The sequence below is a fragment of the Teleopsis dalmanni genome, chromosome 2, assembly GCF_002237135.1.
Source record: "Teleopsis dalmanni isolate 2A chromosome 2, ASM223713v2, whole genome shotgun sequence".
Classification (NCBI taxonomy): domain Eukaryota; kingdom Metazoa; phylum Arthropoda; class Insecta; order Diptera; family Diopsidae; genus Teleopsis; species Teleopsis dalmanni.
This window is the reverse complement of record NC_051847.1, coordinates 43,076,588-43,094,223: the sequence shown is the minus strand read 5'-3', so window position 1 is coordinate 43,094,223 and position 17,636 is coordinate 43,076,588. Positions and strand designations below refer to the sequence as shown.

The 17,636-nt window shown below is 31.3% G+C and overlaps 2 protein-coding genes across 2 annotated transcripts in view; both read right to left on the bottom strand.

The window, feature by feature from the left end:
• LOC119674394 (tolloid-like protein 1) overlaps window positions 1–7,598 on the bottom strand; it is a 24,778-nt gene extending 17,180 nt beyond the window's left edge. Inside the window, exon 1 of the mRNA XM_038085530.1 lies at window positions 7,587–7,598. Coding sequence (XP_037941458.1) covers window positions 7,587–7,598 — 12 coding nt within the window. The remainder of the gene's footprint in view (window positions 1–7,586) is intronic.
• Window positions 7,599–9,157: 1,559 nt separating this feature from the next.
• LOC119674393 overlaps window positions 9,158–17,636 on the bottom strand; it is a 49,076-nt gene continuing 40,597 nt past the window's right edge. Inside the window, exon 8 of the mRNA XM_038085529.1 lies at window positions 9,158–10,851. Coding sequence (XP_037941457.1) covers window positions 9,300–10,851 — 1,552 coding nt within the window. The 3' untranslated portion in view covers window positions 9,158–9,299. The remainder of the gene's footprint in view (window positions 10,852–17,636) is intronic.

Genomic DNA, 17,636 nt, shown 5'->3' with positions numbered 1-17,636 from the left:
CACTCTAAAAACAGGGAAGCAATTCTGCTATTTCAAAACTTGTACCTCCAAGAAATTTTCTTTGAGTTTTCGAGAGACCTAACGTCAAACAGAGAAGATACTTAAGATACTTATTATCCGTTCGTTATATTTCCTGCAATCAACACTGCTGGTGATGTTTATATACTCGTATTGTGGGACGTTGAGACAGCGTACCATCCAACAAGTGACCCCACTGAAGTGACGGATTAACCGAAGTAGACCACGAAATGACTTGGTGATGATTAGTTTATGCACATGCAGTATTTTATTAAAATACAGACTATCATTCTCCAGTTTTCTAAAGGTTTCAGAAATCTCATTGCAACAGATAAACAGATAAATATAGATATGGCTATATAAATTTATGGTTGAACTGATGAAAATTTCCTTTCATATACGGTTCTTTAGTTGCAGTGACAAGTGACCACATACCTTCAACTTTCTATAGTTAGCAATCATTCGCCAGTTTACTACTATATTTCTCTCTGCAACCTGAAGAACTAAAACCTAAATCAATTTACAATTTACAGATGCAGTTACAGATGAAATGCTTGATTTTTACTTTTCTCTAAATATTGTCACAACTTCTTTAAAGAGTTTTACTAAGGATGCATATTTTTTACTTTGAGCAGTCATCAGAGAAATCTGTAGCAAGCCTTGTGGTATTCATGCCATTATTGTTAATGAGCCACAAGGATCTTGTCTTGTTGCATGATGACTAGAGTGACCGGAAAGTTATATATGACATAAGTCTTTTATGTCTTTTAAATTCACACCCTGTATAAATCAATGTGCATGAAGAACCTCGGGTATCTGGTGGTTCTAGAGAATATCTAATATCAGCATATGAGCTCAGACCGGCCAAGGTGGACTGGATAAAGTACATTCTAAGGAAACCAATTAGCAATATTGCTCGTCAAGCACTGAGGTGGAATCCAAAGATTTAAAGTGACTCGGTGCGTTAGCTGTCACTAAGAGGATTACAGCAGAGCACGAATGGGAGGATACAAATTAGTCATGAAACGATATTGTGAATTTTTCGCACAATAATCCGTACGGTTTGACATTCTCTGCTGTCAAACCATATTTTTCGATATCAATAGTTCTTAAGTAGTTAAAAAACACGCCATACAAGCCAGCCGAAACTAAATACTTCTTATATAGATCTCTAGGAGAATATATATCAATATCCCTGGAAACACATTTAGGAAAGCACCATGGCGTGACATATCTTACGCTTTTTTATTTTCTTCAATATACCTATATCTCGGAATTCAGATGTGAATAATATTAAGTTCTTGTTTTAGTGCGTCGATTTGCACTTTACTATTCCAAACTACTTTTGTTTATATGGTGGAATAAAAATGGTAGACCAGGCGACATATCTCGTTATTCACTAGCGAAAAATATCGCTGCTACAAGAAAGAAATTCATGTCTCTAAATGGTGAAAAAATGTTGGCTCTACCTAGTTTCCTCCAACGAAGCTGAAAACTGTTATAAGTTTATTGGAATGCGACTAATTTTTCTGTACAAAGCAATGAAAATATTGGAAATGTCATTACGAAACAAAAACTATAATAATATACTATGTTTTAAAAACAATATATATTCTTTTTTTTGACCAAAGTTAGAAGTAGTTTTTTGAGCATAACTTACTAACCAACATCCCATTAAATTAGATATATATATATAAAATATTTGCATTATTCCGCTGTATGTTTTTTATACCCAGGCGGACTCTTGGTTTAACAACAAGGTAAACCCCTCTTTGATTTACATCCAACACACTACAGTGTACAATATACAGAATCTAACTCAAGGGTGTACAGTATCCTAGTAAAATAGATAAATAAAAAACAAATAAAATATTTATATATTATATAAATTATTAAATATATTTTGTTTACATCTTAAAATATATGAAACATACACTACTATTCGCCAGCTAGCAATTGCACAAAGCAAGGCTCTGAGAAGACTTTTCAAAGTACCATGGTACATTAGGACGAATGACATCCTCAGGGACCTCAAGATTGGTCCCATAAAAAATACATAAAGGATAGAGTCCTGAAATTATTTACAAGAACTGACAGGCTTACCAACGCTGCGTTATCAAATCTCAGACTGGTGACAAGTATGCAGATCTAAGGTCAATTATTGCTTAGTCTGCCGAAGTGATAAACAATAATCCAGTCAAGGCGTAAAGAGGGATTTTAAAAATACCTCGAGTTAAGAAAGAGTAAAAGTGCTCAAATGCACTAGCTCAAATAGAAATAAATAAATAGTTGTTTGAAAAAAAAATATTATCTCAAGTAAGAAATTCTTTTAGTGATTTAAGTGCTTATACATTCTTATACAAATTATATGAAACTTAAAAATCTAATTAAAATTCTAAAAAAGGAAGTTCAAACGAATTTCTTTAGACTATTGCATTTTTTTTTCGACTTAACTACTTGGTATCTTCCATTTACTTATTTTACTACTTAAATATTTTATGATATTTTATTTGTCAATCCAGACTTCTTTAGGGTGTCCAACCTCTGTCGGCTTTAGTGTTTTGATTTCAGTTAAAATGTGTACTTAAGAAATAAAAAACCTTCTTTACTTACCACTTTAATTAAAAACTTTAATTGTAATAAAAACAGGAAAGGAACTATTTTAAGCTTTTCACCACATAAATAAATGCTTTTAAGTCCTAACGTTAAGAATCCTTTGTGAATTACTGCAGTGCACACTTTGTGAAATAATTGATGCAACGAGCTTCAAGCAATTTTCACCTTACCAACGGAGCCTGGTGCAACCAGGGCAAAGTACTTTGCCAACTATTGAAATGATTTATTGTTTCGGAATGTTTTAAAGTTGTTTATTTATTTATATTCATTATTTTTTCTTTTAGTTTCTATATCCCACAGATTTAAGGATTGCTTACCATATTTCATAAAAATGGATAACAACAATAAACCGGAGCTTTAAAACAGAAGTTAACTACTTGACCTTTTTAATGGTTAAGGTATAAAATTGTACTTGCAAAGGTTTAAAAATAAAATATTGCAAAGGTTTAAGATGAAAATAAATTTCATAGATAAAATTAAAGGAATTTAACAGAATTATGCGATAGTTTTCTGTGAAAAAATGAAAATATTATATTTTAACTTAATAATTGCGAAATTATGTGTTGTGTAAAAACTGCAAATGAAACTATCTTATAAATGATATCCGGTTTTGTTTAAGGGCTGATATCTCGAAAACTTAGATATGTAAATAAACAACGAGGTTTAAAAAAAGCTGTTCAAAATCTTTCAGGTAGGTGTTCCCCCTGCGGTGAAGGGGTTAGAATATTCCCGAGGTAAGGCATGTCGTAAGAGGCGATTAAAATCCCGATGACAATCCGGCAATTGTGTGAGAAGTGTGCATGGTAGTTATTGATCTCCCCACTTGCGACATCTGACCAAAGGTGCAGATCTGGTACTACGGTGGTCAGTGACCCTACTTCGGCTGTGCTGACCAGTTGAGGATGGACTCGTAGTAGCTGTGGTTAACACCCAAATTCACGCGGAAAGAATGTTCAGTTAAATGATTCCATTCGGCGTGGAGTTGCGTATTCACCATTGGGTGCTACAACCAATATTGTAGCAGGGATTTAGATGAGCCTCACATCGTACCAAAATGAAAGTTATTTCATGCATGCATCTCTTCATTTGGTATCGACGGAATTACTAAAGAGATTCCAATGGAGTGTTGATTGACGCCTTGTATCAATACATTGTGTTTTTGAACACCGTAGTGTTAGACCTTAAGGGCATAGAATGTTATGTAAAATAACATAGAGACCATGTCAGGTAGATGTGCAGGAGAATTGGAATTGAATATTAGAAATTACAAACTTTCTTCTTCTGTTTTGGACATTGACAGAGGCACCCATTATTATTGTATTAGGAAGTTTTCTGGCTGATATCTTGTTGTTGAGTAGGTGATAAAAATAATTAGTTAATTGATAAGACATGAATATGAGATATACTATACACCTGCATAAAAAATATAGTTAGCTAAGTGTATAGCATCTGTTGAAAGTTGTTCAAAGCCACAAAATCTTCAAAAGTCAGCTGGCAAGGTTAAGGTATTCCATTTTAAATCACATAAAATTTATATATCAATGAATTAATTTATAAATATCGAATATTATATGGCGTTATTAGTTCAATTGAGTAGAGCAATTAAGACGATATATTCTCACATGCAGGAATTGGCCAACAACAGCAAGACAATACCATCACAAACTGATGAAACAACAGTTAAATTGATTGCAATATTTTTCGAAAAGCTTCCCCACCCAACATACTTCACTTTAGCGACCTCTGCTAACGACTGCTGATACGACGATGGCTGAATTAATTAAATTACGGTTTGTGTAGCTTTATCACCTACTGTACTTTACAAATATGACGCTTAGTAGTGATTACTGGGTTTTTATACCTTTCATCAAAGATATGCATTCTAAGAAAAGAAATTTAGTTCAAATGAAGAACTGCATAGACTAAACGTTCTACATTGATAACTTACTAACTTTATATATACGTTTGCTTTAATTACGTTGAAGCTCTTTGAGCCGTTCTTAACTCGTGGTATTTTCAAAACCCCTCTTTACGCCTTGACTGGATTATTGTTTATCACTTCATCCGACTAAGCAATAATTGACCTCAAATCTACATACCTCTCCGAGGAGTCTGTAACCATTCATTATGTTATACCTTATATGAATTCTTCCAGTGTTTCTAAAGAGTAAATAGTTCCATGGATTCTTATAACTGACTGTAGCTATACACCTTCATGTAAGCGTGCCATATATTTACGAACCTAACCGCGAGTATAAAAATTTACTTTCAACAACTTCGTGAGGACTAAAAGCAACTTAAGTTGTTGAGAAAAATATTTCCCAACAAAAAGATTAAAAACATAAAAACTAACCGCAAACAAAGTTCGCAATTTTCCCTTGAAGAAACTTTCCGAAACAATACAATTTATATTTATGTGAACTGCCACTGCGGGGGCAGGAGGAGGAAATGTTTAAAAAATATGCAATGCAATTGGGTAGAAAATTACTTGACACAGTTTTATTTGGTTGGTTAAAACGATAATAACATTAAGGAAAATTACATTTAAAACTTATAACTAAAAAAAAAAAACCAAAAAAATAAAAAACTAAAAAACTTAAAAACTGGAAAACTTTAATAAAAAAAGAAAGGAAAACATATATAAATTTTAAAACAAGATCTAAGGTCATTCGGCGTTAAATGCGCTCAATTCAACTCGGTTCCGCTTCTGATGAGGCGCTTCCATACGTGCTTGAGTTTGTGGGATTTGCTGATGTGTTTCTGAATAAATTTTTATTTTAGTTGAAATTCATTTATTAAAAACTAAAAATATTTACGTTTTTGTTTGATTGTATTTCGCAGGATCCAAATCATGCGACTGACGCCATGTTGCCATTTTGTGCCACATATCCTTTTTATTGCAGTATTTCTGTGTGAATGTGTGCGTGAAATATGAAATATATTATAACAAAATGGCGGAAATGTGAAATTTGTCACTTGTCGGACACACATATGAAATCTACTGTAAAATAAAAATAAAAATAAAAATAAAAATAAAAAATGAAAAAAAAGTTATATATATAAAATATTTCTGAAATATGAAGTGCTTACAAAAAAAAAACCAAAAAACAAAAAAAAAACTTAAAAATATTGTGGGAATTAAAATAATTTTTAACTCACATTTTCATTAGTTAAAAGCAAGTCCATGGCTTACATATATTACAATAAAGTTTGTAATTTTAATCACTGTTAAGTTTTACATTTTTTATTTCTACTTTATTTCATTTTCTAAAATGTTTTAAAATTAATTAAAAATTTTTAAACTGATTGCAGCAAGTAAAGGTTTAGGAAATACTTCTGTTCATAGAAGTACCTATAGAAAACGAAATATACTACGTTTTTCTGAAATACACAGTTCAAAAATAAATGAGAAAAATTTTGATACATAGTACCTACATCTGTAGCAGGTACAAATGGCAATGCTGAGATGGACATAACTTAATTTTTTATGTTTTTAAAAAAGAGATTTTCTACAAAAAATAGTGCTAAAACAAATCGTATGTTGTTAAATTGCACTTTAATTTATTATTAACCTGAGATGTAAACATTATTATCATTTTTTTTTTTTTAAATTTTACAGAAGTTAACAACTGTGATATTTTTATTTAGTCTTAAGTTTGTTTTTTATATAAAACAAGTTATTATATATGAATAAAAATTTAAAAACACTACCTAAAGCCCGGAAAAATATAAAATACATAAGTAGTGACGTCGACACTAATATAAACATTCTAATATTATTATTATAATAATAGGCTATGAATGCACAGCGATCTATAACATCTATAGTGTGCCTAAAAACCCAACTAAAACAAGTATAGACTATTTATGAATCTTATAATTGCTGTGAGCATTAACATAATCAATATGATTTGGAACAAGGATCCAAAGTAGCAATTCTATGTTTTACCGCTAATGGGCTAATTGGGACAAGTACTGATGTTAACTTCTTTTCATAGCGGAATCGACAGGAATCACTTTCTACCACACAATTATTTTTGAAGTTATAATTAAGTCTACAGTTTCCTGTAAGTAGTTCAGTAAAGAGTTTGTTATCGTTTCTGCTAAAGTTAAGCATAGTGTCAACTTTTATGTATTCAGTATCCATAAATCTTTTAACTAACGCGTGCCTATTTAGGCTCACCAGTCTTTAAATAGAGTTTGTTTCTCCCGTTTACATATTAAATTATTTGTAAAGCTATTTGTCACCCCGCAAAAGGGCTCTGGACCAATAAAAGGATGAAATGCACCCTTCTTTGTCAGAGATTCTGTTTTTCGTTAACCTCATACCTCTCATATCCCGGTCCCTATATTACCCCACATAAGAGTAATAGAGTTCCTCAATGATAGAGTATTGAGAAGTTGAAAGAGCATATTGTCGTGTTTTAATTTTTTTTTTAGTTTGATTCAACTTTGGGTCGACTCTTCTTATGTTGTATTTTCAGGTTACGTAGCCCTAAGTTGTGTCTTTGTTAACTTTTCTGCTCCTGTTACGCATGTTTTCAACGCTATTATTCAGCTCTTTGGTGCCTAATGTAGGTATTAACAAACATGTGTGCATGTCAAGTGAAGTCTTAATCTCATAACATAAGAAAGAATAGATTTTCGTGTTTTGATTTTTGCAACTCCGGAGCAAGGGTACTTGTTAGGTATTTCTAGATTTTACGGTTCTCAATTATCTCTTCATTAACTCTTCTGACCCTGTATTTTACGTTTTTACGTTTGACGTTCCACATTAATCCTCAGAATTTTTTCACTGTAAATACAGAGCAACAATATAGCTAAAATACTGTGTGTCATCTCGCTCTCGCTAATATGTGTGTATACATATATCACAGAGATAATTATAATGTTTCCATTTTTTTTTTAATTTTATTTCAAATTGCTTATCAAATTATCATGTGCTAACTTACCTTTGTGCGCATAATTTGAAATTTATGTTATAAAAAATAAAAAATAAATTATTTTTTTTTTATTAATTACTAATTGCTTTATTCTAAAATAATGTACTTAATTACATTTCAATAATAATTTTTTCTCACTTATGATTATTTCAACATAATCGCTTATCTTAATTTCTACTGTACTTGATTTTTACAATTTTTTGCCTTTTGCATTTTTATTTCGTGTAAATATTTTTGTTCAATTATTTGCTGAATTATTATTATTTCGTATAATTTTTTAAATTTCATTTCAATAAATCTTATTATTGATATATATTATTTTATTTATTTTTAATTTATTACATTTTTTTTTGTTTCTGCACATTTTTGTGTTGCAATTTTAATAACGCAAATTGGAATATTTTTTTTTCTAATCTCAAATAAAAATCAAAAATTAATTTTTGTGCTATAAAAACATTTTATATTCGCATACTTTCACTATTTTCATCCTAATATTATTTTCATCCTAATTATGTGACATTGTACTTAAACCACAATATTTTATTTTCATAATTTTTTCACTAAATTAAATTATTTTTATTTCCACGTGACATTATCAAAAAGATTAATTAGCCTTCCGACTGGAATAGCAAAGGGGGCAGTTTAAATTTTCATTATTGGAGTTTTATTAAAATTAATAATAATTTTTTTAATTTTCAGTCACGTGACATGACTAAAATTTACTTAAATACATAATTAGATTTTTTTTTTAATAATATATAAACAATTTTCATAATATTAAAACAATAAAATTATTGAAAAATTGGCATTTAAAAATCATGGAATTAAAAGAATTTAAGAGGATTAATTAGAATGACTTGGAAAAATTTTATTAAAATATTAGATTCATTCACGTTACTTGCTAGTAAAGATAGCTTGATTTAAATTAAAAAAAAAAACCAATATTTCTCTGGACATTGCAAAAGAGGATAAGATATCTATTGTCTATTGAGAGTAAGAAAGTATTGTTTTTTGACGCCACTACGCCAAATACTAGAGTTCATAAAATTAAATATGATTTAATGTATATATGCTACCACATAATACATAAACTATATAATATGCATATATAATGAATTTAGCATATAATATAAAGTACATAGTATAAATTATATATAGATATGATTTATAATATATATAAAACCACTGACAAAGAATTATGTACTGCACATCAATTAATTATTTGATAAGATAGGACAACGTTTGAAATAACTAAGTATACCCTTTTCTGCATAAAACCTACACAGAAGGGTTAATGTCCTCCTACATAAATCTAAAATGAACTGTTAGAAAAATAGCAGAAATAGTAAGAGTTTTTAAGAGATGAAAGTACTTTTAAGCATCTTGACTGTGTCCTACTTATATAAAACACTTCTGTTATAAAGTTAGTAATAGTCAGTTGAAAGTAAGTATTAATTAATAAATAATAATCATTAAATTATAATGTTTTTCAGAATTTTTAAGATTTTCCAAGACATTCTTTCAATGAACTTTAACTTAAATCTTAAAAACTAATAAAAAAAAATCCTATTTAATATATTTTGGTTTTTGTTATACATTAAACCTTCGTACAGCTTATGAATCTACCATTTAATTAAATTTTTTTCACAATTTTTTTTTTTCAACACAATTTGCAACGAGATATTTTTCCCCAACTACAAAAATAACTCCCTCACACTCTATTTAGAATCTGCTTCGCTTATTATAATCTGTCCCTCTACACATGCGACAGAGAATCGCTACAAATAAAGTCATCATTAAACTTAAACCAATTGTTATAAGTAAAATTTTAAAATATGGCAGCTCTGTTAATTCCCGTTTTAGACAAATTTCTGGCGATTCATCATGCAACACCATTTCTTTATAGTGTTTCGCATGTTTCAGCAGGCCGAGCTGTTCCAAATTCCACTCAATGTGTCGCGTTAGTTGAGCCATCGTTGATGAGTGCGTCACATTCGGACAATTCTCAATGCCGTTGCAAAGTAAATGCCGCGGTATACAGACGTCTGTGTTGCCAGGACATCTAAAATCACAGCCAGCATCTTGCAACAGTGACGAGGCTAGACTACCGTCGGGATTTCGCGGTAAATGGAACAGCTCGGTCCATACTAAACGGAAAGCATTTTTACCAGGTTGACCGTCACCCGTATATTGTATTAAAACTGGCAGTGGTTCTGAATCAGCTTCTAATGCACCTAAATCTGATACTGAGAGTATAGGTAAATCACGTGCTAATGATATATTTTCAGGACAAACAATAAAACGTGGTTCTAAGCGTCCAGCTAAATAGACTTCAATTTTAGCGCTCTCACATGTACGATCACCAAAACGTGCCTTCTCCAAATGTAACCAAATATCGCGCTGTGCTGCCACTTTCAATTCCCAAATACACTTTTCGCGACGGTAATGATGTTCAGCTGGCGCCATTGGACCAGTTACCATGGCCAAAGCTTTTTTCAATGGAAATACTAGTTCACCATCTGGTGCGGGTCCTAATGTTATAGGGCCACAGAGCGGTCCATGCGCAAATTCATACGACGCCTCGAAAAGTGGATTGGGATTTTTAAAGTAAGAAGTTATTGCATGTTGGCCTTGTACGATCATTTCGAGATTCATTTGTTCAGCGGATGATATTACACGTACCGTACGTGGTATATTGTCGCAGAAGCAAGCTAAATTATTTTGAAATTTATCACGCTCTTCCCATATGACCAATTTATCAACACGTTCTTCATGGCAGCGTGTACAAGCGTTATTGTTGTAAGGCAATTCTTTAAATGATACCGAAGAGACTTCAATAATGGCACGTGCGTATAGACGACGATCGGTAACAAATTTATATTGACAACGCACATCTGAGCCACCAGTACGTTTAAATATCAATGAATTCATAGGTGAGCGTATTTTACCACCAGGATGCTTCCAAGCATACATGACTTCATCGCAAAGTGTGTTAGGTACAGGATCGCCAAAACGTGTATTGTTGAAGAAGTCATAGTGCGCCCAATAATAAAGTGAACTGCCACTGTAAGAGCCCGTCTTGGATTCGAATTGTACGTAAAGTGAAGGACTTGTTGAAACAAAGTCAACTTTTTCCATGGGGCGTGAGAAGGTGTCACAAAATGTTTTTATTATACGCGCTGGATCGGGATGATCAGAATCATAAATTGTCAACGATTCGCCACAGTCGCCATCGTATTTCAGTATCGGTGATTCAATGCGATTAATGCGGAAGCTGTAAGAAGAGGAATAAAATCGTTAAACATATTTATAAATCAAAGCAGTTATCTTCTTTCTAGTACGAGTATATTAATAAGGTGTGAAGGCTATAAAAATTTTTATTGCCGTAAAAATTGCTATATTATATAAATTTCTTATATAACAAAAAAATTAATATCATAAATAAATTTGTAAGTTTCTTAAAGCTTATTGCGGTTAAGAGTTACATTTTTCACCGCATATTACAGAAATACCATTTTCAAATCATGCCGTCTTCGCTGCTGACATATATTTAAATAAGATCTCATCCAAGTGTACGTTGGTTTATTGCTCCACAACTTTTACGGTCCAGTCTGGCATATTGCCAATACTTTCTAAACAATACCAATTTATCTTGAGGGAAATACCGTGGTTGCAGTAACAATTTTCCCTCGCATTTTTATAAAAAAAAAATCTAAAATATTTGGTTCGGATTAGAGCACTTGTGTGACTGGTGTACGAGGATAACAAACAACCAGGTAAATTCTGCTTTTTTCACTTCAGACAATTATTAAAACTGAAAATTTTTTTCGGCTGAATTGGAAAACGAATGACACTGCAAAACTTTTCCAGAATGCTGAAAAAATCTTCGAAAATTGCATAACGCAGTTGAAATTTTTGCAGTTGCATGGTACAACGGATAAAGCTGAATCATTACTAGGACCAATAAAGGTTAACGAAATTGCATTACGTTGTGAAAATACATGGTGTCAATGACATATTCCGGGTTAAAGTCTTTAATTATTGAACAAAATAAGTTGAAAAACTTAATTTTTTAAACATATATGAATGCAAATGTCCTTTGCTTATTTGGAAATGATGTTATTTTATATATCTCGGCTTAGAGAGAATAGAATTTATATATATTTTAGTTGCCTTGGTGCGAAGAACAGATACCTGATCTACAACTAGATAATTAGACTAGCACTACTTTATGGCTGTGTCGCGTATAGCAAAACTGTTGACTCTACTATCAAGAAGCTACAAGTTCCTCAAAGTCAGGCTCTCCGAAGAATCTTCAAAGTGCCTTGGTACATCCGTACAAACGACATGCTAAGAGCCCTTAGAATAGACTCGATCAAAAAATATATAAGGGACAGAGCTCTGAAGTTATATGCGAAAACCGACATGCTGCCCTACTTAGCGCTATCTCATTTCAGAGTAATTAACCGTACGAGGCGGTACGCAGATTTTAATTCAGTTATTGAATAATCACGAAGCTTATGAGGAATACACAAATTAGTTAGTGAGATGGGTGGAAGTTTACAAAAACCCCCCCAGCTATCAAAGAGTAAAAGAGCCCAGATACACTAATTCGGAAAAGGCTCTACATTATAGTAGATCATATGCATGTATATACCATTACCTTTATCTAAATATGTAAACATTTAGTAAACTAAGTTTTCGTTATCATAGCTACCATAAGTTCAACATATATCGTCTTAGCCGATCAGTCTTAACGAATAAGTCGTTTGCTATATTGTACTATATCACTTTTGCTTTTACATATCACATAACTGATCTAATAATTATCAATTTTTTTATGTAGTATATAGGTGTTTCTTTCGGATTACGCATAGTGTTGGAGAAACTTCTTACGGAGGAGCTTGTAAAAGATAGTGTTTTTAAATAATTGTTTCTAGGATTGAATAAAGATCAGATCATAATAAACTACGCTATTATGATAAAGTCCGGTTTTCTATAGATTCGATAGTACCCATTAATAACTTTTTATCATAACATAATAACTTTATCATTTATCATATACCATTAAATATGTCGGTAAGCAGATAAGAGAAGGAGGACTCTTAGAGTTTAAACTAAGTCGGTGTCGTTTCACTTGCACTTTAAACAGAAATACTATTATAGTCGAAACATACTCTAATATGACATCTATGAAATAATTTTCTATTATTTAGGATCAGGAACAGAATTTCAAAGAAAAAAGTTTGTTAATGGAGCGCTACATAAAGGTGAATATTCGATTTTCTGATAAAATAAGACTTTCAATAAATTACTGGTTTAGGTTTATTTTTCAGCACTGATAACAATTCATAGGTTAATGGTTCAATAATGCTATATCTCAATTCAGAAATTTGCTATGCAAACATTGAAAAATAATAAAAAAACAATAATACATATAATGCTCTCTTTTTTAACTGAAAAAAGCTTAAACTTATAGCACTTAAGAGTAGTTATAGGTCAATTGTATAAAGTAAAAAAAATTCTATGAATTATATATGAAATTGCACTTTAAGGCGGTTAACTGTTACTACCAAAATGTAATATACATTCTATTAATAAATACAATAAATACATATACAAAATCTATAAGATATATCTATATATATGTATATATCTATAAGTGTAATATATTGGAAATTAGTTCATGTTTATATTACTCATCTTTTTAGATAGGCATAGCGAGAAAGTGGGGTAGGATAGGTAGGAAGTTTTTCAAGAAGAATGTTGCTAGAATGCATATCAGGTGAAAGAGGGGGCAGAAAAAAGCATTATCTTAGACCAACAAATAAAAAGGTTTGTTTGCTAATCTCTGTAATATTATCTGACACATTGACAAGATATAAAATACTAAATGAGCTGCTTGAAATAACAAGAGATGTAGTTATTAGAATGGAGGCCACTTTAGTTACAACTGAATAACGACGTCCGAGAATCGAAGGCCGAAAAAGGACGCAAGTCATTTCGTGGTTTATTTCCGCTAGTCCTCCACTTTAGGGGGGTCACTTGATGAAAGGTGCGCTATTCCCGAGACTCACAATATATATTAGCACGATATAAAACATAAACTTGCTATTGGTTCAACCCCCATATTTGTAGTGAAAATTTTTTTGAACGCCCTTTTATTGGAAGGTTATACTTCACATGCCTCACAATACTTGTACTGAATATCCAAACTCTCAAACTTGGCATTTGATCTTTTTATTGATCGAACACATATCGGTAGTGGATTTCTCCAAATTATTGAATATTTTTTTGAACGCTCTTTTATTGGAAGGTTTTACCCCATGTGCCTTACAAAGTTTATATTGTATACTCATATTCTCAAACTTGTTATTTGGCCTCAGTATTAATCAAACGTACATCTATCTGTAGGGAATTTCTCCAAATTATTAAATATTTCTTCAAATGCTCTCGTATGGCAAGACTGCTACCTCATATGTGTCACAAAGTTTATGTTGTATATTCATATTCTCAAACTTGAGATTTAATCAGAGTGATGCTATATCAATTATATTTATGAGCCAAACCTTACTAATTGCTAAGTAAATATCTACTATGTGAATGTTAATATTCTGTTCTAGTAAGGTATTAAAATCTGAACATATATTAACTTCTGTCACATTTTCTAATGATTTTTTAAGTATTTCACTCACCTGAAATACCCTGTACCCTGTTAGGTACAAATATACCTTTCTACTTGTCAACATTCGCACACATATACGCGTATGCAGAATTCCATAACAATCAAATACTGAGGTGATCATTTCATTCGACGGATTCCTTTTTATAATAGTTTTTTTTCGCAATATAAACGAGTGTGCAGCACTTCTTTAATATACTTTGTCAGCATGCACAGGATATACAACTGGATTATAAGGACAAGCCATACGCCGCAGGTCATGGAGCTCAGTATCCGTACGCATTGGTTCGCCTGTTGGTTTGTGTGCATCTGCTGTGTTATGTGGAATGCACGTATTTGCTGTAAATACTGGGTACATATAATTTCATACTTTTTTGAAAGTAGAGCAAATAAAAATGAAATGAAATTGTGCCATTGAAGCGATTTTTTTTATTTGCTCCTTTTTATTTAGTTTTCATATTTTCAATAAAATTTGTGTCCTTTTGCTATACGAGTACGAGTACCATAGACAAGTGAAATAATGGATGCAAAGTAACGAATAGACACACACTCTCAGGCAAGCGGAATAGCATATATTTTGATATATTTTATTAGGTTATGAAATGTAACTATAGAAAATCTGGTTAGGCCACAGAACATACCGGAGCTGCGGTTGCTTAGCTTAAGGATTACTTAATAAGCTTCCTAGTTATATAAAAATATTTTCCCTATTTTAGTAACCTTGCGGGTTTGTATTATTTTTGGATTTTTTATGTGAAACTTTTGCAAATGTAGGATTTATTTTAATAAAATTGAAAAGCCTTTCGAAATCTTTTATCTTAAAAAATCCAAAATAAGAGCCATAAGTAGAGTGAATAAACGGAATAATATTTTAATATGTACTTTGTACATGTTGAAGGTTGTGACATACGAGTCTTTATAATAAGACTATGAATATATGTAGTGAAATTTAATGGAATTATAAATACTTACAGTTATTAAAGAAAATTGAATTTTTAAATCTAACACTCGATTTTTATATACGTAATATTATTTAGGATTAAAAATCACATTTTTGATTTGGTTTAACTATAAAACTATAAAGGAGACCCTATGCTCCACTGGGAGATGAGGATAAGAGAGAGAGAGATAAAGCTGTGAAATGAACTATCAAGTGTGATTATGAATAGTATTTATGTTAAAGCATTTTGGTATGCTTGTTTGTTGAATATTAGTATACCATATTATTTTGATAATTTGAAAATTAAATCTAATAATTTTAGAGTTTTATTTTATAAGATTACGAAGTATTAATATATATATATAGGTTGAATTAAACGGTGTTCGTACAACAATACTGTTTACCACTAAATTAAACAGATGACTTGTTCTTACGACAACATCCATATATGAATAGAGTTGAGGCTATTAACAGGTTAGCATACAATAACTTGTGTCTGTCCGAGATAACAAAATATTGGCCTCCGACAAAACCTTTAGTAGAAATTTTATTAATTGTCCAGCTTTATGTTTCCCAGTTTGTTAATTGTCCAGTTCCAATATAAATTGTGGAACTTAAAGTAATTTAAGATTTTGTGCAGCTAAACGTCGTTGTAGCACATTGACAAAGAATTCCGTTCCAATTGGAACTATAACACTTTAGTACATCTGCCTTATTCGCCAGATTTGGCCTGCAGCAACTTCTATCTGTTCAGTAACCTTAAAATCTTCTATGGAAAAATATATTTATTTGTACAATAAAGTATCATTATAATGAAAGAATGTTTGGGGGTTAAATATTCTCTTTTTACAAGAGAGGTATTGAAATAATAGAGAAGCAGTGGTACTGAAGGAAACTATATTGATGAATAAAGTTTTTACTTTGCAAAAAGAGTGCTTTTCAAACTGTTTAGCCGATGGTTAATTTAAATTCTAACTAAGATCTAAATTTTCATTGTATAGTAAACTGAACCATATCTGGATATATTCAGGAAATTAAACCGAGCTAAGAAATTTCATTACCAATTCATATTACTAGTGACTTTATTGGAATTTAAGAATATATTAAATTAATATATAAAATTAATATGTTTAAGTGATGGAAATTTCCGCAAAATTAAATTTGTATTTAATTTTAGTTCACTTTTCTCCATTCAATTTAAGTTCATTGAATATAGTGAAAGAAACTTCGAGAATTTTCAAGATTACTTTTTAATGCAGCTTCACCACATTAAATCCAGACAAATTAAGCTTAATTTGTTTCACTAATTAATACAAATTAAAAGAAATTTTTACTTGAAATAATCGCAAGAATATTTTCCAACGAATGGTGAGCTCGAAAGAAGAGGACACGGGTATGTATCTGTGTTGCGGTTTGTTTGCTTCGTATTGCGTCTGTTTACAGCAGCAATACTTTGACATAAAATAGTACTCAGCAATTTTAATTTGAAACTGAGCTGCAAGATGCTTTCAACGAAAAGTGAAATACAAAATAAAATACCAGAGCACAACGAAAAATGCACACGCATTAACCATAAAGCCCCGCCAAATCCTTAAGAATCTTTAAGGCGAGCGCTTGTAAAGCGAAACTTCGATACTCCGTTGCGAAAGAATGGAATCTGCACTTGCAGTAGCAATTTCGCACTGTACAAATGTGACAGCAATTGGAAAATGTTGCAAATAAATATCAAGTGCAACCTCAAAAAAGAGGAGAAAAATAAATTTAAATTGGTTGGACGCAAAACTTTGCCCGGAACAACGTCGACAGTGTCTAGACGCTTTTAAACTTAACAGTCACGCAGTGCCAAATTCACGTACTCTCTAATGTTTCGAATAACGTTGAAAATAGGAATAAAGTGGAGGAGACTTTGTGGGTGACGTGAACTAGCAGCTTGTTGCCTTCGGAAGATTTTTTTCTTGACTCTGCGGAAAAGAGTTCTTACCAAGACTTTACAGAGCAAGAGAAAGTTTTCATATATTAGAAATATATAAAGAATCATACAGCAAACGAATAGACATTGTATTTTATGCAAATTTATTATTATACGTTATAGTGTTAATAATAACATCATATATTACGTATGTGCTTTATTAAATTATATGTGAAAGTAAAGTATTTTTTATAATCTCAACCAATTTATATTTATTATAATAAGCATACTCTTGTGATGCCTTAAGTTAAGCTCCTCCGCAAACTTAAGTTTAATACTAACTAAACGGATTTAAATAGAAGAGTCATTCATCCACTCTTAGAATAGACCTATGACTTGTTCTTTAATGAAGTAGAAAATTTACTAGTATCTTTACTTCTGTCGCTAGGTGCGTCTCTTCGAAGAACTTCGAAATATGAATCCATTTTTTTGTAAAACCCTATTTTAACCATAAAGTATAATAGAACA